The 24114-nt window shown below is 38.3% G+C and overlaps 1 protein-coding gene and 1 long non-coding RNA gene across 5 annotated transcripts in view; one reads left to right on the top strand and one right to left on the bottom strand.

Annotated features, from left to right (window-relative positions):
- NCAPG2 (non-SMC condensin II complex subunit G2) overlaps window positions 1-11983 on the top strand; it is a 37288-nt gene extending 25305 nt beyond the window's left edge. For 3 of the 4 annotated variants that reach the window (XM_048951012.1, XM_048951013.1, XM_048951014.1), the window contains exons 20-28: window positions 132-248; window positions 353-496; window positions 1568-1667; window positions 2325-2509; window positions 3311-3454; window positions 4592-4695; window positions 5568-5665; window positions 6092-6194; window positions 9255-11983. In XM_048951012.1, the coding sequence (XP_048806969.1) occupies window positions 132-248; window positions 353-496; window positions 1568-1667; window positions 2325-2509; window positions 3311-3454; window positions 4592-4695; window positions 5568-5665; window positions 6092-6194; window positions 9255-9306 (1047 nt within the window). In that variant the 3' untranslated portion in view covers window positions 9307-11983. The remainder of the gene's footprint in view (window positions 1-131; window positions 249-352; window positions 497-1567; window positions 1668-2324; window positions 2510-3310; window positions 3455-4591; window positions 4696-5567; window positions 5666-6091; window positions 6195-9254) is intronic. The other variant, XM_048951015.1, reaches the window with a different exon arrangement.
- Window positions 11984-12162: 179 nt separating this feature from the next.
- On the bottom strand, window positions 12163-19744 carry LOC125695961 (uncharacterized). Its single transcript, XR_007378125.1, has 3 exons — window positions 19707-19744; window positions 19435-19518; window positions 12163-13277 (listed from the first exon to the last, which is right to left on the bottom strand). It is a non-coding gene; the product is annotated as an uncharacterized LOC125695961 (long non-coding RNA).
- Window positions 19745-24114: the final 4370 nt, after the last annotated feature.

The following is a 24114-nucleotide window of genomic DNA, read 5'->3' as shown; positions in this document are numbered from 1 at the left end:
TGAAATGATGCTCCTTGGTTTTGTCTTTTTTTTTTTTTTAATCTTCTGTTTAAAAGTGTTGAGGAAAAGACAACACAACTTTTTTTGAAAGGTTTTTCTGGCAAATATAAATGTCATCTTTGGTATTTCAGGAGATTCTTGGCTCAGTTCTGAAAACAGCTGATACAAATCATGGTAGCTGCAATCAAAGAACTGGCTTAAGAGCCTTCAGCCTATGTTGCAGGTTGAGTATTCATCTTCAAAACAAGGTACGTTTATACTTTTTTAGTATAAGCAGAACTTAAAGCTGACAGTATAAGGAAATTCCAGAAGTACTAGAAAACATTTATAAACTTCTGTTTCTGTTTTCCAGTTTTCTGAAGAAGGAAAAGATTATCTGTCACATCTGCAGGAGACAGGAGCTTGGGTAGAAAGTCATGTTTTACCTTATATACTAGCAACTGAACAAGAGGATGGAATTGCAAAACAGAGTAATGTTCCTGAATTAATTATCCAGGTTAGAGCTCTCTTCTCACATAAATCAAACTGCTTGCAGCCAAATAAGTGGTATATGTAAATTTCAGGTTTACAAACATTGTTATCCAAAATGCCCAGTGCACTATGCAGGATGATTTGGAAGCCAAGGAAGGTCATGTTATTGTGAAAGAGAGGATTTAAATCTAATCATATTGGCTTGCTTTGTTTCCTTCTTTCCTTTCCTTCCCGCTTTCCCAAAAGAAAAGGTAGAATTATACCCTGAGGAATTCAGCATACTTCATTCTGGTGCTGAGTACCAGAAAACATCTGTGAAAGTCAGCAGAGTGAGAAGTGGGAGTTGCCTGGGAATTTAATAGTAAGGAAGTGAGTCTTTTACTGACTTGGAGTCGTACTGCTGCAGCCAAATGACTTTTTGAAGGCTGTAAAGAGGCGTTAAGTAAGTGCTGTAGTTGTTCTTGGGACAGGTTAATTGTGTGTTTAATAAGCTATTGCCCCTTTTCAAAATGAAATAATTGGCACGCATACTGCTACTCTGGCTATTTGTCAGAAGTTGGCAGTCATAGGATTCAGTCTGATGAAAAGACAAGACACAAAATAAAGAATATGTACCAGCATTTCTAGAGTGTGTTTGATCAATTTCCCAGGTCTGAATAGAAATTGAAAATGAAAGTACTGATAAATAATAAAATAGGAAGTTATCAACTACAGAACTATCTGGCATGCTGCTTGATGAGTCTGTAATAATGCTCCTTGTTAGTAGATACGTAGAAAGCATGTGATTAGGTAATGTTTAAGCAATTTTTTAATTGTCTGCTGTTGTATTTCCCTTGTGTGTCGCTTAACCAAGTGTAATTTTACCACTGAGCTGTGGGTCTTTTCAAATTTTAGTCAAGGGAGAGAATATTGGGACAAACTTCAATCACAATCTGTGTCTCTGAATGGCCCAGCTCATGTAAATGCAGGCTGGTTAAAAAAAAGATAATTAAATGGTTCCTTTGATTTCGTATTTTTATTACTTCTCGCTACTACTGAACTGTTGCTTTATGTAATAATGTTTTTTTTTTAATTTATTTTTGTATCTCTTTTCTAGGACTATCTGTCAGTCTGCAAAGATGTCATAATGGTTGGTCTCGGAAACGTCAAGTTTCAACTGTACTTTTTAGATGTGGCACTTTCAGTTATACAAACAGGTACAAAGTGTAGAGCTAACATCAACACCCCCATACACAATTAGGTGGCATGTTTTTATATTAACAGAGCTGTTATTCTTTTGCATTGTGGAATCTCTTTCTCAAAAAAGCAATGTTTTTAATTGATGCAAATGTCATTAATACAGTGAGAAGTAACAACAGCTTTTCAGCGAATTGAAAACAAGCAGAGAAGCTGTCCAGCATCTTACCATTGTTGATAACTAATGCTTTTTCCTTGCTGTTAAATTCCTGTTATATAATCGGGATATCACACAGTAGTATATGTACATAAATATTTGTGCACACTGATTTCATGTGTACATATATATCTCCCTATCTTAACAGACAAAATTGTAGTGCAATTTAAATTTGGCTGACATTTGGAAAGTTAAGTTGACAGCAGAGACAGAATTAAAGCTCAGTTCTCACAAAATATACAATTTTATTCCATATACTTCAAGAATTTTTTGAAGGAACGCTGGATTTATACTCAACTAAATACTAATTGAAATACATGAAAAATTCAGCTGAAGGTGCTCAGAAACTAAATGCATCATCTAGGAAACTATAGCTGTTTGTGGTATGTGAGTTATTTGTAAATTTGTATCTAAAGAATATCTCATTTCAGTGTATATATCGTGGTATTTATCTCTTTAGCCAGGGGTGGCTTTTGTGCACCTGTGCTGCTGTGTGCACTAAAAGAAATTACTGAAGCTTCTGTGACTCAGAGCACTGAGGTGGATGAAGTAGCCCAGGTCCTCCATGCTGTACAGAGCATCTTCCAGAAGGTTTTGGAATGTGTTGCAAGCAGAGTCAAGGAACAGAATGGAGAAGGGATTCAGGTATTACTCTTAACATCACTACCTGTGTGCAAATGAATCCATACTTTTACTCAAACGCAATGTGATGTTACACTTTGAAGTTGTTACTCTGTTCAACATCTGATTTATATTTTCAGTAAGTTTTTCTAATATTGTTTCCCCATCTCCATTAGTTTTGGTTTTTTTTTTTAACCAGTCTTGGTCTTGTGGCAAAATTGCTAGTAATCCAGAGAACAGTGTGTTATGTTGCCTATGATCTACACTACGAATGATCTACCGTACCAGTGACCTACCTGTGACACTGTTAGGTCATAGGTTAGATACACTATTAACCTTGTCAGTGAAAATGGACTCAATCCTGAGCAAAGGTTTTGGTCATATATATTCTGATCTTGGGAGAGATGAGAAATTATGGCTATTTTATGATTGTTTCAGCTTGAACTACAAAAGCTTCGGGAAAATGTCCCGAAGTTCTTCAGACCATCCTATCTTCACAGAAAATTCAGCTTCTTGAGTTTTATAGCAGAGAAAATAATAGTAAGATGACAGATCACAGTGGAAAACATGATCTGCTTATTAGAGCTTTTGAAATATGGGTGTTTTGTTTTTTTGTTCAATCATTGTTTTGTTTGCTTTTTTTCTGAAACCTGTGAGTAGACTTCTGATCTTTGTTACTGCTTTCCCTCCTGATCCCAAGTGAGCAGAATACCACAGTGACTTTCAGGGTGTCACCTGCACTTCTCTGCAGACAGCAGTTTGCTGAAATATTTTAATCATTTTCATGCAGTCTCAAGCAGCTGATCTGTTTGTCTTTGCTTTCAGCTGATTCAGTCTATTCAAACACCTCTCGGAGATTTCTTACACGCAGTCCAATGCTGGCATTCACTTTGCCCTGCAGTTCACCAGAGTGTGTTCTCCACTCTCCTAGCTGCAATACTGGCAGAGATAAAGTATGCGCTACAGGAGGTAAAGTTAATGCTGATTGCTTTTTAAAGGTTATACTGGAAGTAGAAAGCTGCATTCAGAAAATGTGTTTTTCCTACTGCAGATGAAGATTTTGTGTGTTATGGCATGGAACAAATAGGATGTTTTATTTGCCATAATTTGATCTTAAAATGCATCTCTCGGGTTTACAAACACACGTATGATGCCTGTCCTGAAACTTGGTTCAGTATCTGATTCTTGCAGAAAATTTTAGAAGTCAGACAGTGTTGGGGGTAAACAACAAGGTCTTTTTTGAGAAGTTCTTTGTCTGTGTATTTGTACTGAGTCTGGCTCTGGAGGATTTAACTTCGTTCATAGCAGCCTGTACGCTGCTGTGGTTTGCACTTGAGTTTAAAACAGTATTGGTGGTACACCAGCAAGTTTTGGCTGTTGGTAAGTAGTGTTTGCACAGTGTCAGGACTCCCTCAGCCAAGATACTGACACTGACTTGACCACAGGCAGGCAAGCTTCAGACCGATTATGTGCTCAGCAAAGTTCATGGGAAGCAGGAAGAAGAAGGGTCATTTGTGGTTATGGCACTTGTCTTTCTAAGCAACCATTATGGTCTCTGTCAGAAAGAGCCTCTTTTCAGCCTTGCTTTCCAGGAGGTGGCTTGATGTGTGCCTTCCAATTGAAAAAAGGGAATGAATTCTGTATTTTGCTGTACAGATATGTGCAGCTTTTGTTCCAGTAAATCAGAACTTGTGTTCTAACTAAATACTTGCCATACTATTCAGAATTTGATTCAAAAAGACTTAGCCTAAGGAATCACTGGCATCTGAGTTTAAGAAATTGTGGCATATGCTTAAACATGAAGACACAAAGGATATTTATTTCTGTTCAGTATGCTGTGTTTATAGTGACCAGTCATAAGCTTGTACTCAGGCAAACTGTGGAGACTGTTTCCCACAATGCTGTTTACGTCGTTCAGTTTTAGCCTTTCAAATTTCATTTTTTGTTGTTTAGGGCACTGCACAATTGATTGAAGGTGTTCAAACAATGCATGGGAATGTTGTCTTGAATTATTTAAGAATAAATTGCTTAATGTAATTACTGCAGTATAGGTTTGCCTGGATGTTTTCTGCATGTGTGTGAAGTTACTGACTGTTTCTTCTCTAGGCTTCCGGTGAAAAAGCTTTCACGATACCAAGGACAGTTTCAGACCTTCCGCCTCTTTCAAGCAGCTTAATGGCAATAATTATGAAGTCTGTTAATGTGGTCAGGTAAATGTTTCTTCATTAAGTTGTCCAAGGTTGTTAATAACATAGAACAGCTTATGTATATTCAATAATGTTTTAATTTCTGAATTCAAATACATTATGAGAAACTGAAATTTCTTATTAAATTCACCTGCATGATTGTAATCTGAGAGATGCTGACTGGTGGGTTTTTTCTTTCTTTTTTTTTTTTAAATGTCCAACAGTGCTTGTTTACAAGGCTGTTCATCTAACTGAGGTCTTTGACCAGACTTCTTTCCTCTTTTCATTCATAAGAAAGAACGGCTATATAAAATTCAAAACCTTTTTCAAGTCCTCTATTTTGAGAGAAGAGTTCTTCACTCTTTTTTTTTTTTAAATTTTTTTTAATTGGAAACACTTCCAATTTAATTTTTATGACATACATATTTTAGAATAAAATGTTAATTAAACTCTAGGTTCTAATTGAGCTACAAGCAGTGTTAGATTTAAGGACCTGAGTTGTTACTGGCAATCCACTGGAGTCATATAATGTATTTTAAACTTCACTGTAAATTGATTTTAGAAAGTTCACCATAAATCGTACTAATTACATTCCACTGGTTACAGTATTTTTTTCAGATTGTTCTTCCCAAAATACTCCACAAGCTCTAATTTCTCAGAAAAGCTACTTATTCTATGGGAAAACCTTTTACTTTCTTCCCCAGCAATATATGAACTCAAACACGCTCACAGTCCCATAAGAAGCCTGCTGTTCTCCATCACCCCATAAGCACACCTTTGCCCTACATGGTATCTTCTAAGCTGTGTTGGCAACATAGCATAATCACAAGCTTGTTCTGTTCTATTTTGAAATAAACATGATTTAGAAAGTATATCTATGTTATTTTTTTCCTTAGGTCATTTTTAAATGAATTACTGGAATGCATTCTATCTGAAGAAATTGAAGGGATTTTTAGTCTTACATCTGTGGTCTGCACTGTGATTGTAATTAAAGGTCAGTCAAACCAATTTTGTACTACATATTTGTGTGTGTGTGTTAAAAAAATATAGTACTATATACTTTTGAATTTATTTATTGCTCATATAATTTAATAAAACAATTCAGCAGGTACGAAGGCATATCACTTGTACATGATGGTGTTAAGCTTTGGACTTAACAAGTTCTATAGTGAGTCAGAAAATATGACTGCTAACTCATGGGGTCCATCTCTATATTTGCTTGGCTGAAACACACAGTCATTAATCTAGGGCAGTGAAAACCTAGCCATATCTAATCTTTTTAAGTAGTCTTGTGGAGTGTTTTTTGTCTTTTTAAAAGACACTCTATGAAAATGTGCGAAAGGTTTTTGGGTTTGCTTTCTTTTATTTTGGTTAAGCAGTATTTTAGTCCAACGTTTTAACATAATCCTATTTCAAATAGGTAAGCACAAAACATCACTTCTAAAAGATGTTGCACCTGTCATTCAGAGAAAGCTTATGACCTACAAGGAAGCTGCCACAGAAGAATTTAGCAGTACTGAAAGGTAAATTTGCTAAGTGGGGAATGACACTAACCTCTCCTATACCCTTTCTGTTGTGCTCTGTAATACAGCTGAAGCATTCTGAATGATCACATGTTTTAAAATAGGGGGTAAAAACCTTGTGAGACACTGAGTTCAGCACAGTATCAAATTTCCTATTCATGCATTTTGCTGTGATTGCAATCTTCACATGTTTTAGTTTCATTTTTTTTTTGGCGGGGGGGAGCATTTAATTTAAATGTGTTATGACTTAATCCCATATATTGCAGTATTCACAAGACTTCACAGTAGTGACTGCTGCTTGGGATCTTGTTTTAGCTAGTTGTTGAAATGAGAACAAAGTTCTTTTGGTACCCTACAAACCTTACAAACAAAATCAAGCAAAACTTAACAGAAAAACCATTGTTATATAATGCTGGGTTACCGAGTGTTACACCAAAATGTTTTTTAAAATGATGATTATATACTGGAAAGGAAAGGCTAGAAGCAAAGTATTGTCATTCACTCTGCAATTCTTTTAATCAAGAAAAGGGTGAGAATTTAAAGCATATCTTACCATGATTAAATAAATAGGCACATGAGAATGAATAATTGCTGCCACTTGAGTGCACTACCGACTATAAATTTCAGTAAGAACAGATAATTGCTTTATGAATGTATGTGAACCTCTCTGCCCCAGCCTGGAAGTTGGGGCAGGCAGAGAGCATAAGATACTACACAGTGCTTAGTTTTGTGATGTATGAATGGCTGCCTTACCATAAAAAGCCAGTTGCAGATAAAATCGTGAGCTTATGAATACAAACATGATGATGGGAAGTGTTCATAACAAGAATGTGAATTACACTACGATATCAAAAAATTGTGGAAAGCTCTGATCTAGCTTTTGAATTTGTGAGAATTAGAACTGTACAGTAAGAACACCCACAAATACGTTGGGTTGGTGGTGGTGGTTTTTCTTTTTTTTTACCCCTATCTGCAGAAAGTAAACAAATTCATGTTGGGAAAAGGTCAGGAGAAAGTTCTTCAATGATAAGGTTTTCTAGGATTAATTTATAGTGTTTGTGCTTTCTTAGATAGGCTTTATATCTGAACAGGCTGGGCCTGCAGTGTTGCCTACATGCCATTTTTAGTGCTCTATCACACTGTGCTCATGTATAATTACAGTGGGGTTATGCAGTCTGAAACGTGCACTGTTCTTTGTAAACTTGTTAGGATTGTGTTTTCCCACTTTGCTTACTAAACCCAAAAATACGAATTATGGAATGCTGCAAGTTAGATGTTTGATGGTTACTTTGTGCCCGATGCTACAAACACGTGGTGTTGCACTGATGCTAAAACTTGTTGCTGTCTTTTAACTAACAGTTCATATTTTCATAATATTACCACTTTCTTCTGTCGTAGTAACTTTGGTGGATTGCTTTATTTAATGCCCAGGTATAGTAGGAAATGGTGAGATGCTTTAATTTCCCAAGAGACCTGACATTCTGCACCAACATCTTAAACTTAGAAGCAATCTATTACATATTAATGAAAAAAGAAATAGGTGAAAACCTGTCTGGTGGAGTACTTAAAGTGCTGTCGTTAAGCAAGGAATTGTTACACTAATTTAGAAGCAAAACTTTTCATTATAAATTAGTCTTCCCTCCTCAGCTGAGCTAGCAGTTTAAGAAGGCCCTGTGGGTCTAAAATTGCTGTTCAGTGCACTTTAAAATTCTGGACAGCATATTGTATATTGAGAGAATTTCCTCAAGAGTAATAGCACACACATTAATTTAGTTTATAAAATGCAGGTATTTATTTCAAGCAAAAAAAAAAAAGCTAATAAAGCTGCCAATGCAGTGATTTGGAGACTAGAGAAAAGTGTTCCGTGCTCTTTGAAACAAATGTACTTTGAAATAATACCTTTTTTCTTGGTATTCTGTAATTACTTTAATTAGCATCTCAGTATCTGAGTGCTAGGATTTAAACTGAGCAAACGAAGAATGAAATTTTTCTTTAGTATAATCACTTAGCTAGCTTCCCAGTCTCCTTTTTGCGCTCTCACTGCACCTATGAATAATGATTCTTGCATTGTTTTGTAACATAAATTTCTTGTATGAGTTGTCTGCTACATATCAGAAAAGCAGCATTTCCTAACATCAAAGGCTATTAGCATTTTAAAGGAGAAATATGTGACACCACCAGGGCCGTAGGAATTTGGGATGATCTGACAAGCAATATGCTGCTTTGTCTGTGGTATGTCTGGTCTTGGTGTTGCTTAATGAGTGCCCTCGTAAATATCTGACTAAATCTTGCTTCTCAAGTGTAAGTCTGTAACAACAATAATAATAAAGTAGCATGAAGGATAAAGTTTATAGTGGTTAACACTGAGACCATGAAATAATGTTTTGGTAGAAGAGCAAAGTCCTTCTGTCTTTGTAGGGTATCGTGAAGCATTACTAGAAGTTATGTCAGAATGCAGCTACAAAGGCACCCCTGTGAGTGACAACTTCAGGGAATGTACGAAAATAAAAGAGGGCCTTCCAAATGGAAGTTCCATAGCTGACTTTTGAGGCTGTTTAGGAGTAATGTGAAACAAGAGAATGAAAGTGACTAACATGGGTGCATATAAGGAAAAGACAGACTGCTCAGGCTGGAGGAAAAAAATGAGGAGAAAAATTACAAAGAGAGAAGAATGAGGGAGAACAGAAAAATGTGGTTTTAGAGTGAAGTAGCAGTTGAGTTGAAATTTGACTATTTCTGTTTAAAAAAGAGTAAAAATGCTGTGAGAGTTGATGCTTCTCAATCTGTATAAATATTGAGATAATTGAATGCTTGAATTGGCTTTGTAAATTAAACCAATTAGTTGTAAATTATAGCTAGAGTTGGTCAGCAGGAAAGTGGACGAGTTGAAGAAAAGCAGCTGTTTCAAAAGTGATTTTGTAAAGGGATATTTAATTTTTTTAATGGAATAAGTTGTCAAAGAAATAGGGTAAAAAGATCTAGCTGTACTCTTGCAATCAAGTAACTGAGGACTGATTTCAGCTGTCTAACTGTGTTATGCTTTGTTTTACACTGTTTCAGAATAATGTATGAATCATCTCAGAAAATTTTGGATGAACTCCTGAATCCTTGACCATGTGGAAGCTTTTGTCATAAAATCTGAAAGGAGATATATTGTTTAAAGGAAAATATCATATTGTAAATTTATTAATAGCTAAGATTTATTTTCTGCTATTCTGTACAGTTAAAGCAGGCAAAAAGTATTTAAGTGTATATAGAAAACATGTAGTATTAAAGATTGCCAAAGACCTTTAAGAAGGTGGTTTTGTATAAAATTATGGGGAGGGGGAGGGTAAAAATCACAATTATCATTTGTCTGATAAGAACAAGATAGTATCTCATACTTTGGGACTGAGACAGCATGCAACCTCAGACCCTGGGAAATTCTCAGAGAATGTTCATGTCAAAGCACATGAAGTACAACAAGGTGTTTGGATATTGCCAGCATGAACGCACAAAAAGCAAATTCTTCTTGGCCAATCATGTTTCCTTCCTTTTTGTGGATGAAATAAGAGCAGAAGATGTCAACGTTCCTGTCCTTAGAAAGACTGTTAACAGAGACTTACAGTATATATTTGTGGCCAAGTTGGAGAGAGATGGACTGTGCTGGATGAGCTACATGTAGAGTGGAGGACTGCCTGGCCACTCAGGGTTTAACAATAATGGTGCTGTGAAGTCCTACTGATGGCATTCCTCAAGGCACACACCGTTGTTCCCAATGCTGTTCAATGTTTTCATTGAAAGTCTTTAGCAGGGAATGAAATGCAAATTGCCAGGTGCCAGCACCTTGGGAGCAGTGGTTGAAACAGTTGAGGAGTAATGTTGTCCAGCTCAGTAGCAGCCTGACCTAATGTAATGGATCTGATCTAATCTGATCTAATGAACATAGAAAACAGCAAATCTTGTAGAGTTCAGCCCTAACACACGCAAAGTCCTCTACCTGCAATGGACAAATCCCATACCACAGCAGAAGAGCCGTCTTCACCTACGTGATGAGGATTATGAAAAGACTTTTCTCAAAAGTACAAATCAAGAAGACACAAGGCAGCGGACAGAAGCTGCAGCAAGAGAAACTGGACACATGAAAGTATGTTCCTGATCAAAGTGAAACAAAATGGAACAGGGGCACCAGAAAGACAGTGCAAGATTCGTCCTTAGAGATGACAAGAACTTGATTGGCCATTGTGATGTAATTTTGAAGTTACTCCTGCCTGAGCTGGGGATTGGACTGAATTATCTCATGAGCTTCCTCTCAAGTTAAATAAGTTTAATTGCTTTGTATTTGGCTCTTTTTACAAATTAATGCCACAGGCGATGCAGACGTGCAAGCCACTTGCTTTGCTTTTCAGTGTGACAGATGCTCTCTCGAAACTAGTAATAGTGTTGATTGCAGAATGTTGTTTTGCCTTAACTGAGGCATATATAAATCAGATGTCTAAGTTCACAATGCAATGTTTTTGCCTGTTTTAGAAGTAAGCCTACTAGGCAGCCCCGGAAACTGATTCAAGCAGGGACTGAAAAGATGGCAGTGACTGTCTTAGACTTGGATATCTAATGGTTGTCTACAAAGGGGGACAGGATGCTTCCCATTTAGTGCCTGTACAAATGGCTCATTGACATCCCTGGTGCTACTGAGTGGCACTGACACTGAAATTAGCAAATTTACCTAAATGAAGTCAGACTTAATTCTTGATTAGGATCTGAGCACAGTGCTCTTCCCCCATCTCTCTAACCAGACATCTTTGTAGTGCATCAATCTTCTATGTAGAAGCTGATTTAACTGGAATGTTGATACTTAAAAATAATCACATCCTTAATAAACTGTCAGACTTTGCAACAGGCAAGTCAGCTTATGGAGAGGTGAAATCCAGATTTACTTTCTCCACAACAGTAGCCTGAGCCAGAAAGACATGCTGCCACAGCAGGTAGCTGTAGGTCTGCCAACTGTTTATCTATCAACATCTTTATAAAAACTGGGTGTCCTTTGGCCTTCGTTCTTCTACATCTGCTAACATGCAGGTGTTCCTGTAATGACCTTTTAAATCTTCTCATTATACAAATTAGTTAATGAATATGTAAATCACCATGGATTTTTCTTTTGCTTTTCAGTCTTTCACTATTTGCTCATATTAGAAGAGTTACTGCCTTTTTATTCTCCTCAGTCTGTAATGCTGCTTTTTGAGTTGTATCTTTTTCTTCTTGATGGACTACCTGTTACAGACTCAGTAATAGATCCTGAAATACAGATAACTGCCAACAGCAGAAATTATTCTAAAGAACTTGGAGGTGATATTGCCAGGAAGGGTAAGAAAGCTTAAAGATGAACCTTTGTCTTCTTGGTGGCTGATGCTCCAAGGGGATGAAATAGTTCTGTGGTAGCAGTGCTGCTGGTCTATAGATCTTGGGATCCAATCCAGCTCTGTTATAGCTCCTCTCATAGGTGAAAAACCATTGGCTTTCTGCAACACAAGCACTGATCTCTGAATTCCTTGTGACAAAATCTGTCATGTGCTTTCTCCTTGAGTCTTCATAAATATTCCAACAGTTTAGTCAGATTTAATTTGCAATGAGAGCACTGAATAAAGTTTTGTCAAGTTGTTACATCCTTACATTTTTCTTCTTTTCAAGATACAAATAAAGTGTATATTCCTTAAGCTTCATTAATTTTTTGAAACCTGTAAATCAGATGTGTTTTACCTTACTGATTGAAAGTGCCTTTGCAGTACTGCTGGGGCAGAGGGACTGATTGTTGCTTATTGCTGTGGGGTGACTGATATTGAGAAGAGTTTATTTGGCTGTCTATACTATCAAAACTGGATGTCATAGAACTTCCCATAGTTCTCAGACCCACTGAGATAGGTTCAGTTTTCCAAGAGGATGACTTTAATTAGTAAAATTGTTTGAAATACAACCAAGATAGCACCATTCTAAGATATTCTTCAAGCAATTTGCCTTGGCAGTCACTGTTAATGTACAACTACCTGAAAAATAAGTTTTCTAGTCAAAAGTTGTACCTGTAAATAGCATGCTTATAACTCTCTCCTTCATACATATATACACCAGTTTAAATATTTAGTGAAGAAGTGCTCCTTTAGATGATTTCATTAATCTTCACTATATTAGTCTGCTGTATTTGTTAGGGGTTTGGTCTCATTTTTGACAACAAAGTTTGTTTGCTCTGCTTTCTGGCTGGGAAACAAGGCCCAGCAGTCTTCCTGCTATCACAGCTTCAAATTATGAGCTGAAGAAAACACAGGAGCAGATCTCAAGCTTATTTCTTAGGAAAATTAAAAAAAAAAAAAACAAAAACAAAAACAAAAAAAAAAAACATCTTCAAGTATGGATCCAACTGCACAACCTTTGAAGCTTGCCAAGGAAAAGGAAAATAAATCTGTTTTGCACCTGATGTTTAATCTAATGATAGCTACAATTCACTTTGCATTCATATTTGCATGTGCTGCTATTAAGTGCTTTGAGGTCTTCTGGCTTAGAAAAGAAAACCGGAGACTAGTTTTGAAGATATTTTGAATAAGCACTTAGCAAAAAAATATCATAAGGACTGTGATGCAAAATGACAAGCTGCATGAGTTAACTTCTATTATTCCCTGATTTGCTTCTATTGTGAAGAGAGACCACTTACAGTTTCCTACCATGGCTGTACTGAGAGCAGCAATAGCTACAGCTGACCATTCCAGCTAGAACAGCGTGTCGTGGTACTTTTATCTCAACAATTAGCTGCCCAAGGACAGCTGTCAGGAGTAGCCTTTCCTTTTTCCCAGCAGCCAGCAGTTCCCTTAAGCCATGGTAACTAGATGTGTTTTTCCTAATCTACTTCCGATAACAAGAGCTCTTAGTCCTGGGCTCTGTGCAGCCACCTGGCTGAGCATAACCTTGCTCACAGCCCTAGGCTTCAAGCAGCTATGTAATTGTAGCTTTAATTTAGCCAGCAATCATTGGAATTTTCTTCACAAGGTTAAGTTGTTCAGCATAGACGTGTCCTTACATCTTCCAACCATGGGTCAATACATCATAGTCCTAGGGAAGCTGCAGAAATTGGGTGCATTTAGTACTGATAAAACTTCAACAGTGGAAATTAACCTTGTGCTCTGTTAGTCAGCAGTTTTTCAAGGCAGTACCAGTGGCAGTTCTATTGATGTTGCTTTATTACTCCTCACAACTGGGAAGTAGAAGCTGTTACCAGCTTTTATCTTGTTTGATTTGGCAGAGGACCACATTGCTTTCTTGAAAGTAAGACTTCTCCAAGATATGACTTCACACTTCTTTCCTTTTCATTTCCGTTACTCCAGATTTAATGTTACTAAATTCTTCCTATGTAGCATTCTAGTCCTATTTTTCATACTGCTGCAAACTTTGTACCAGTTACAAATACTTTTAGTGTGTGTGGTACATTAATGACAATATTAAATAAGGTGTCTTTCCAAAACATCATTAGTGATTCTTTTTCAACCAAATCTATTTCTCTTTTCCGTTCAATTAGTTCCTCACCCTCCTGTAATGATTCCTGTAATAATCCTTGTTCTGGTTTTAATATTGTTTTAATATTGTTTTTACATGCTACAGTAAGAGCTGCTTTGCTGTAAAGCCTTCCATTTAAGCCTTTACATTTTAGTCCCTGCTGGACAGACACAGTAATCCTGTGGAGCCATGTGCCTACCTCAAGGAACAGATAGGACAGAGCCAGCCCAGCCTCCTGGGTTCTTCACCTGTGTGACACCATATGCTTTTCTGCCTTGTGGGGGCAATTATTAAATGCACAAACTGTACTGGTCATATGAATGAATATTGATTTGGCTTTTTTTTTTTGTTCTTAATATAACAATTCCTACTTATTAATTGCCTAAAAATGGCACCTGAATGCCAGCTTAATATCAAGAAATGTCAGTTTCACATGCTGACCTTTCTGAAATCTTGCCATGCTTATTAAAAGAGGCGTGCATTAGCAACTTCATTTTCTTAAAATAGCATCTAAAGGAAAAAAGCAGCATCTGTAAGAGGTTACAAACCCAATTAGACCAATAGGATACTTAAAAAAGTGATTCTAGTTACAGCTCAAAGCTATTTAAGGGCAGCATGACCCGAGTTATCCCACTGCTCTGATGAGGGAAAAGATGCTTTGGATGAGTGTGCCCTTTTTTAGTCATCATAATGACAAAAGCAGCATCCTTTATTTCTGAGTGACCATCCTTAGTGACAAAATGAAGAGTTCTTCCTCTCAGCTTCTGTCCCCACATTTCCTTCGATGGACCACTGCCCTTGATCAGCAGGATGGCTATTCCCATGTGGCCATTTGTCAATTACACATGAAATTTCTCCACAGCTCAAGCTGTTTCTATCAAAGGCCTTTGGCCCACCACCAGGAAAAGCAGATTTGCCCACATACAGGAGCTGCTGGGGGAACACCCAGTGTGCAGACTGCAACAGCCTACCTTTAGACATTTCAGTTCACACTAGATCTTTGCAATAACATTTAAACTTAAAAACAGTAGCAAGAGGCTTAAACTGCAGGGCCTAATATAAGTGCGTTACCCAAGAATCTGATTTTTAAGTGAAAAGAGGTGAAGTTGCACTGACTTTCTTTAGTGGGTTATTTTTTTTTTTAATTATTTTTTCATGCCTGCTCTTGTTAGAATTTTAGGTTATAGAAATACTGGAAAAGAAGAAAAATAAGACCAGTCAATCTGGTTCAATCGAAGTTCATTGGAAAGGCTCATTCATCTAAGAGGAAGATTCTCTTAAGAAGTCAAATAAGTGTTTTTGTTTGGTCTTTGATGCTCCATCAGAACGCTCTAAACTATAAGAGAGTAAAGGGAAGGCTTTTCAAATAAGTGATTCAGAACAGGAAAAAGCATCCTTTTTCTTCTACATTTCAACTTCAAGTAGTTGGTCCACAACCTGTGAATATTCTTACCATAGTCGTGTACTTCCAAAGATACATCATGTAATTTCAGTGCAGTCAAAACAATGTTCCTTTACCCAGCTGCCATTACCATGAACTTTCTCTACTTTTTTTTTTCCTGGTCACAGCGCATCATTAATAATCTTTCTTTACAAGAAACACATCACAGGAGTAGTGCTGTGCTCTGTACCACAATCCCCTCACCAAGATTTTCTAATTTTTTAAACTAGAAACTACACACTTAAACTTTTTTTTGCTATTCAAAATAAGAATAACCCCTGCCAATAGGCATTAAACTATCAAACTGAAGCTAGCTCACTTCTTGCTCGGTTCTGAACTGCTCTCAAACATATTGTTCTACTATAGATTCTTTCCCAGACTTTTTCTCAATGATACTCCAAGTTTATAGCCATACAACAATACAGCAAATAGTCTCTAGGTCACCACCAGGCTTTCCTTTGTGTCTATTACAATAAGCAGAGGAACAATCATTTCCAGGTAGAACACAGAGAAGATGTGCTTAGTCCAAAAATGTACATCTTCAGTAATAAGCAGCCAAAGAAAGAGCTGAAACAAAAATTAGAGAGGAGGACACTTACAGGCATCCTTTGTCATCCTCTCATCAAACAATAGGCTGGAAAATACAAGCATCCACACTGTGTGCCTTGTGAAACCAGAGCCTCCCTCATGCGTAACATATGAAAGCACAGTGTAGAAACCTACTAGAATGGAAAGGTCAGGCACTCAAAAGTCAGGAAATGCCACAGTGAAGATGGCCACAGCTTTAGGCTCACCTTTGAGTATACGTGGAACACCACAGTATTTTTAGTTACTTTCAGACAAGCTTCTTATTCCACACAGACTGCTCTATCTGCTCTGTTATGATTCAAAACCTTCGCTGTTGAAAGTGCAGCAAGCACACAGTGCTTTTTCTCCCATCACTGTTCAACACGTAGCTCTGCTCCCTTCACATGCTGCATGTTGTTCATACCCAGCTCTGAGAACAAAACTGTTAACTCCTACAATGACGTGACACCAGTACTTTCTACTGCAGTCACAGTTTCACAATGACTCATGCACCTTTCCAACTCCCTGTAGGTTTCCTTACTGCCATTTTACAAATATACAGTGAGCCTAAGTTAAGTGTTTTCTTTAAAATTTGGGAACTCTGAGATGTCACATTGTATAGCACTGGTTACCTTGAAGTACAGCTTTTACTTGTCTTCAGAAGTAGTTACGAATGCTTAGCACTATCCAATTCACACCCCAGGTTTCTACAAAGTGCAACTCGAGTTCCCCAGCAGGAGCACAGCAAAAACAGATGACTCTGTGGGGCATCAGATCCCATGATAATGGTTCAGCTGTGTGTTTCTCCACATACACTTGTCCCCAGTTTTATGTCTGAATTTTAACTAATGCTGCAAAGACAAGCTATCTTGTTTAGGGAAACACCCAAATTCACCAAAATAGGTTTGTCTTCTCTCTGCAATGAGACCAAGCTCTACAGAGAAGATGGATAATCACCTTTTGTGGACAACACAAGATGAAGAAAGGGAAGAAAAGCCACACTGCCAATGGACTTTGTAACAGCAAAGAACAGTGACATTCAGGCACCTGGGGCTGTGCTCCACTTGTCAAACCCCATATCTGAAATCTGCCTTCTTATCGCCTCCTCCTAGGAGTTCAGGGTCTCCTTTTCTATCTGTGAATCCTTCACTCAGAGCTCAGGCTCCAGACAAGACTGTGACTCCAAGGGGAGGGAACGTCCTGGTTAAAGAGATGCCAACTGCTGCTCCAAGTGGAAGCTGGAGGATTACCATGATGGAAAAATATAAGTAAATAGCGAAGAACTTCTTAGTACTGTGGTTCTCCAAGAAGTACTGTTCTGTATACCACCAGCCTTCCTCCTGCTAAAGATCCTGTACTGCTCATTAATTGAGAGAGGGAGGCACTCAAAGGGGCACAGATACAGATGCTAGAGGGGTCATCGGGTGACCCATTCCTGTAGGCTTCTTTCAACCAAGTGAGATGCTTATCTAAACAGGGCAGTAACCAAAGGCCAAGCAACTTTCATCTTGAAATGATCTGACGTTTCATTAGATTTCACCACTTAAAACTAGTTACTGAGTAGGACAGGTTCAAACTATGTAATCCAAAATAGTCTCCAAATTTAAGAGAACTGCCCTTCATTTTCAAGTAGCATCAAGATTTTGCTAAGGATTTTTTTATGTTATGAATGAATATGCATGCATGTGTAATGCTGATAGCAATAGGCAGCATTAATTCAAATATATGCGAGTTTTCCTGAGACACATTCTATTTCTAAAGGCAAAAACAAGTTTTTAGCTGCTGAAAAGTCAGTTGAGTAGCAAAAATTGGTATTTTAGCTGAGGGAAAATAGCAACCTATTGTAAGATGTCAAAATCTGCAAGAAAAATAAAAGTCACTTGGAAATTAACCAGAGGGTTCTGACAGCTGGAGACAGAAAAATTGTTTAATATTGTTTTGTTCAGTATCCGTGCTGTAATATATCGAACAGTATTTTTGTTTTCAGGGCTATTAATTCCTGTGTTGGAAGACAAGGTGATTTAATCAACTACATTTTTTTTTTCCCAGAATGACAAAGTTCATTAATCTCATTCATCCTTTAACTTAGCACAAGAGGAATGGATTTTCTCAGGGGATTGGGTATAAACTGTAAAAACCATTCACTGAGTGTCAGATCTCACAGAGAAGATGGGTAAAACCAGATTTTTTTTTTTTTTAAACTATTTCTCACCTCCCTCCCATCAAGAATCTCAAAGCTCTAGTTCATTTAACCATGTGGTTCCCTACTGATATTTGAAATCAGTTTGAAACAGTGGCAATCAAATCTAATTACTGATCACACACTTATTGGTTTCAAGTTTTCAGTCCAAAAAGAAAGAATCCATTCACAATAACAACAAAAAGCCAACAACATTTACTAAGGTCTAATTTAATCTGGATATAACAACTTGAGTTTGGATTCATTAGCTACTGTGGCCTCCCACCTTGAGACACCAGAGAGCTGCTCTTCATGCATTCTGAATACCCAAACACTGCTACTTGCAGGTTGCTTCATTCCACCTTTTCCTTCTTTTCCACCAGACTTACACCAAACACAGCTCAGCACCCCATTTAATGTAGGTACCACCACAAGTGATATTTAAAAACTCAGCTAGAATTTCAAACAAACTTGAACAAAATAAAATACATTTGGGTTCACTCCCAACTTACATTTACAAAAACTTCTGTAATTCCTAGCCAAAAAGTAATGGCTTCCCCCCCCCCCCCCCCCCCAAAGTACCACACATACTGCAGTGGCTGGTCTCATACCAAAAGTTCCTACAGCTTTAGCAATCAGCTCAAAACACACTGATCACGCTTATAAACACAGATGCTTAGGTCATCAAGTTAATGTAAGTCACATCTCCTGCCATTCTCACAGGTAATTTTCTCTGGCTGCATTCCCTCTCTTGGGCCCTGAACACTCCATTTTAGGCTCTTTTCTGGCTGCTCTTTCCAGCAGCATGTAGAAAAAATTATCACTCTGTTACAGCACAGGGAATAAAAGACCAGCTCAGAGCCTAGCAGCCACAACTAAAAATCAACCTTTTTTTTTTCCTCCTTTAAAACACTGTCAGTCACACAGTTGTTGATGACTTCCCCCCCCCCCCCGGCTTTGTATTGAACTCCTGTTTCTCACTGATGCTGAAAGGTCTTCAGAAAAACTTTCACTATTCTCCAAAGACACTTTCAAGTACTGTTTTAGAAACAAGGAGAGCTTTAAAACAGTTGAAATCAGCAATACATTAAAACATCATTCCTAAATAAACTGAATTGCTATGATGTTCACAAAACAAATCCTACTCTTCTGTCAAACAGATGTCACTAACACTATCTAACTACAAAACACTGAAAGAACATTGATTTACTTTTTATCATTGGGGGATACTAAACAATTTTTCATTACTCTCTGGAAAAGTTAAGATGCCCTTAAGTCACAGACAAGACTCTGGTTACTGTGGCCCAGCCAGCAATCTGTGCCATCAAAACATCACAAAATCATAAATCTTGGAGAAGTCCACTAAGTCATCTACTCCACCCATCAGCCCACTCCCGCCATGCCCACACCCCCAGGATCAGTGACTCCACACCCCGGGGCAGCCTGTTCCAATACCTCACCACTCTTTCAGAAAATAAATGTTTCCTAATACCCAACCTGAACCTCCCCTGGTGCTACTTGAGACCATTACCTCTTACCTTTTGTGGTAGAGAACACCGGTGCAGTGCCAAGCCTCCAATGACTCCATTTGTGTCCATCTATAGATCTGTAAGGAGTAAAATCTGTACACAGATGATGGGAAGACAGCTGGGTGGCAAAGGGTAAAACATCTATCTATTGTATAATCAGCAAGTATACAGATGTGTAATTGACAAATATGGAGAGAAGTTAGGCTGGTCTTTAGAGAATGTATAACTAGAAAGATTATCACATTAGAAAAAGATAATCAGAAATGAACAGAAAAGCTTACCTGTATCTCAGGCTCATAGAGAAAAACTCCAAGGGGAGCAATCTCTAGAGAGAGATCCTTCCTCGATGGCAGTCAGCCCTTAAATGGGATCTAGGAGAGGTGCAGCCAGGCTCCACCCCTGCTGGTCACACAGCTGAATTGCCTTCACCTGTGCTTCCACAGCTGACTCAGTGCTTGCTTCAGGTGATCAATCAGAGGTTCAGGCCCTGATTCAATAGTTCCCGTATATCTATCATGATTTAAAATGCTATTCAATTAAATAATCTCACTGCTCTTACTTTTGATGTTAATAGCAATTAACATTTTTTCACATAAAGTTTGTGAATAATGGTTCTGTGTCAAGGTGGAGGCTGGTTACAGGTGTTCCTCAGGAGCTGGTCTTGGGACCAGAGCTCTTCAACATCTTCATCAGTGACAGACGATGGCATCGAGTGCATCCTCAGCAAGTCTGCAGATGACACCAAGCTGAGCGGTGCAGTCGATACATGTCGATACAGGAAGGAAAGCCACCCAGACGGAACTGGATGGATGCCCCATCCCTAGAGAGCTTCAAGGCCAGGCTGGATGTGGCTCTAGGCAGCCTGGTCTGGTGCTTGGTGACCCTGCACATAGCAGGGGAGCTGAAACTAGGTGATCACTGTGGTCCTTTTCAACCCAGGCCATTCCATGATTCTATGACTCTTTGATTCTATGATTTACTTACGTCCTCAAGAGGCAGAAAATAAATACTAAAATAATCTAAATTCCATCTTGTCTGGGAAGGGATATAGCACAAACCTCTCCACCTCTTTCCTTCCTCATTCTCCCCCAACCCCATCAATACATCTTAGCATTGTGTCAAGATATCCAGGTTACTGAATCTTAGATAAACTGCCTGACAGATATTGTTCCCAGTGGATTTGGGGCCCATTAATAGGCCAAATGATCTGCAATTAACCTGCTCAAAAGTCTTGATTGGAGATGGTGAAGGGGCAGTGAGGGGAAGAAAGAAAATATTTAAGGTAATTCTGAAGTGTTTTTTTTTTTTGTAAAAAGGGTATATTTTTCTATGCAGGTAGAATGTCTTTAGCATAGCTGGTTCTGACCTTTTGTCCACACTCTGAATTCTTGGATAAAGTGACAAATAGTTCCATGAGCCTGAAATGAAACAGTTCTACCATGCACAAATGCACATACACAACTTCTGTGATCCTGCAGGTGTACCTATGCTTATGTGCACATCATTCACGTTTCTAAACAAAAGAAACCAAACCTGTGTGATGCCAGTACCTGAATACACTGTGAAACTCAGATGTTACCTCTGTGTTTTATCTTCTCTACAGTTGATCTTTTACACTCATGCATTATTTTAATCCTGTTACAACTTTTTACTCACATCACTTAATTGCTCATAAGCATGTAACTATTATGAGTATTTTCTCTTTGTGTTTTTTTTTTAAATGCCTCAATTATTCTCTGGCAATGTTCTACTTTAATGGATTAATGTATTTACCTACCATTTTATCACTACCCTCTTATTTCAGTTCATGTAATTTGGCAACTTTTCTCCTCACATCTGTAAAAATTCTATCATTAAGTCATTTTTCAGCTTTTTAATTTGTTCCTGCTACTATTTCATTCTAAACAGTATTAAATTAACAAAATAAATCCTATACTCATCCTCTTGTCTCTTCCATGCCAAAATGCTCCTGCTTACCAATGTCTTTTGTAGCAGAGCTGTTTGCTTTCAACTAAAATATTGAATGGCCCAGTGAAAGAGAGAGGCAGAGCAAGAGAGAGAAAACAACCTTATTGTCCAGTGGTTGGATCACGTCTTTGAATCAACCAGAGCAAAATGGGAGCCTTTAAAATCTCCTGCCAGGCAGGTGTCCTGGCTACCAGGCAGTCAGCCACACTGGGATCATCCTCAGAAAAAGGCACTTCTCAGTGGAAGTTGGGTTTAAGGCACATATGTTTCTCATGAAAAGCCTTAGTCAGACAGCACAGCAAAAGTGTTTCCTTGAAAACCTTCTGTTCATCTGCGGTTACCATGGATAAGGAAGTAAATCTTTCATATATATAAAATCATACAGATTGTCCAGCTCTCCTTTCACTTTGCATAGCACATTTTTAACACCTGTGCTGCTATCATAAAGAGTCAGCTCCAGCTATTAAAGACATGCTAAACTCTAATGTTATTCACTATGCTGAAATTTTCTGATCTCTAATTGCTAATGTCACTCTTCCACAGTCTCACATTCACCTCCAGACACATCAGCAATGGATAGCTGATTCTCTAACCCCTCAGCAACCATTCAGTACCTTTACTAGTTTAGAATTCCTTACCAAAAAGATTTGGAAATGTCCTTACAAAAATAGCTTACTGGTGCCTTCTTCTACGTCGGGTCCTGAAGTTTTGTTAGAGCTCCACAATATCCCTTGCTTCAAGAATGGAGCTGCATTTTTTCCAGCCTTTCTAGCAATTTTCTCAAGTGAAGCACACCCTTCAGGATTTCTTTTTCCACAGTTCAGAAAGCATGAAAACAGCAGAATAAAACCTGCTTCATATGGCTGCCAAACCAAAGCATGGATGCTTATTTTATGACACAGACTGTTAAAAACTTTGGCACTAAGAAATGTCTTGAGAAAAAGATTGTGAACCAGCAAGTAACCTGCATGTGTCATAACACGTTACTTTCGCTGTAGTTCTGTTATTCATCTGACTTACATGCAGACTCAAGTCTTACCGTTTTTACTCATGTCAGTTACTAAACTCATTCTGCCTAATCCTGCTGACTTCAATCTCTGCTCCTGAAACCTTAAGGAAGGTCTGTGTGTCTTCCTTATTTGCATCCTGCCCCATAAAGCCATAAAACACAACCAGGCTGGGAGCTCTTCAGGCTCGCTGCTCCTGAGAACTGCTACCTGAGTTATTTCCAAATGCCCCATTCACCCACCAATTGACTGTTCACTCTTTCCTTGAAGCATTACTCTTCTCTTTTCCAACCTTGTTTACTCAAGGATTTCTTTCTGGCTTTGATGAGTGTCCTTTCGCTCTTGATTCTTCACCCTGTTTCACATGGATTTGAACAAATGTTATCTTTTTGCTAATCCCCTGCTCAAAGCGATGATGAGAATTTTGATTTCCTTTTAAAATCCTCAAAGTATCTGATCATAAATTTACAGGAGCTATGCAAATCGCTTGTTGCAGAGCTGCAGCGTCTTCCAATAACACCACTGCTGTTTTGTGTTTTGAGGAACAACTTGTTCTCTCAGCGTGTCTGCCATTTGCTCCTTTCTTACCTTCAGTTGTTTTGCAGTTCTCTGCTAATTCAGATGACCTTTCTCCTTGTTTCTACTACTAGCTTTTAAAGCCAGATGGTTTGCAAGACCCATGAGAATATACTAATTTATGTTTCTGCATTTCCATGTCTCATCTTGCTCCCCACCTCCACTCCTCCCCTTTTCCTTTTTTTTTTTTTTCCTCTTTCTATACTTTCAGTGCTCAGATTTCTTTCAGAATTGTTGGAATTGATTTTCTGAGTTAATGAACACTTGGCTGAAAAGGACCTGTTGTGTTCAAGAAACCACTCCTCTCCAAGATGAAAACAACCATCTAAAAGACCTCCATCACAGAAATGCTTTGAAATCCTTTTGCAAATCTTGTGCCAGCAAACAGCAACCAGTGTCCATATATTTCTTTGACATTTTTGTTTCTGAATCAAATGTTGTTTACATACATGTAAACTGCTGTTTACAGCGGGTTTGCCAGCCTTAACCACCCAGGAAGAGAGGCAACTTTGCACTAGGCTTAGAAACCAGGACTCTTCTCCATCTCATGCTTATGAGTGAGTTTTTCCCAGGGCAAAACTGAGAATTACAGAAGTCTGCAACTGTCCATCAGAGCACCAGGAGACATAAGCATCCTGTATGGCCCCCGCAGACCTCCCCACAGCCCCCTGCCTGAAGCCAAGGGCAAAGCTCCCACTTGGCCACCAGACCTGACCTGACCACCTCACAGCACGTATCAGACGTCCCAGTGCAGTGATTGGATGCCTGAGCCAAGCCCAGAAGCCACTTTTGTGGCTTTTGTGGCTGCAGGAAGCCCTCCAGCCATCCCATAGTGTTTCAGGGTTACTTTGTTTTGTGGGGTTTCATTATTTAATTTTCTGATCTATGGCAAAGATCACTTAATGTATTACAAATTTAACTCTTTTCAAATATTTTGAATGTGAGTCTGCCATGACTATGACTGAAGTCAAGGAGGAGGAAGTTTTTCAGGAGTATAATTAGAGCCACTTACCTCAAAGATGAACATCAGGAGAATCTGAATTCCAGCTGCAATAGAAGAATTTGAATTGGAGTTGTGCAGCCTGGAGAAGAGAAGGCTCTGGAGAGATCTGAAAGCAGCCTTCCAATATCTAAAGAG

This window comes from Lagopus muta, chromosome 7, assembly GCF_023343835.1.
Source record: "Lagopus muta isolate bLagMut1 chromosome 7, bLagMut1 primary, whole genome shotgun sequence".
NCBI classification, from domain to species: Eukaryota; Metazoa; Chordata; class Aves; order Galliformes; family Phasianidae; genus Lagopus; species Lagopus muta.
Note: the sequence above shows the minus strand (reverse complement) of the source record. Positions and strands in the feature narration are given on the sequence as shown.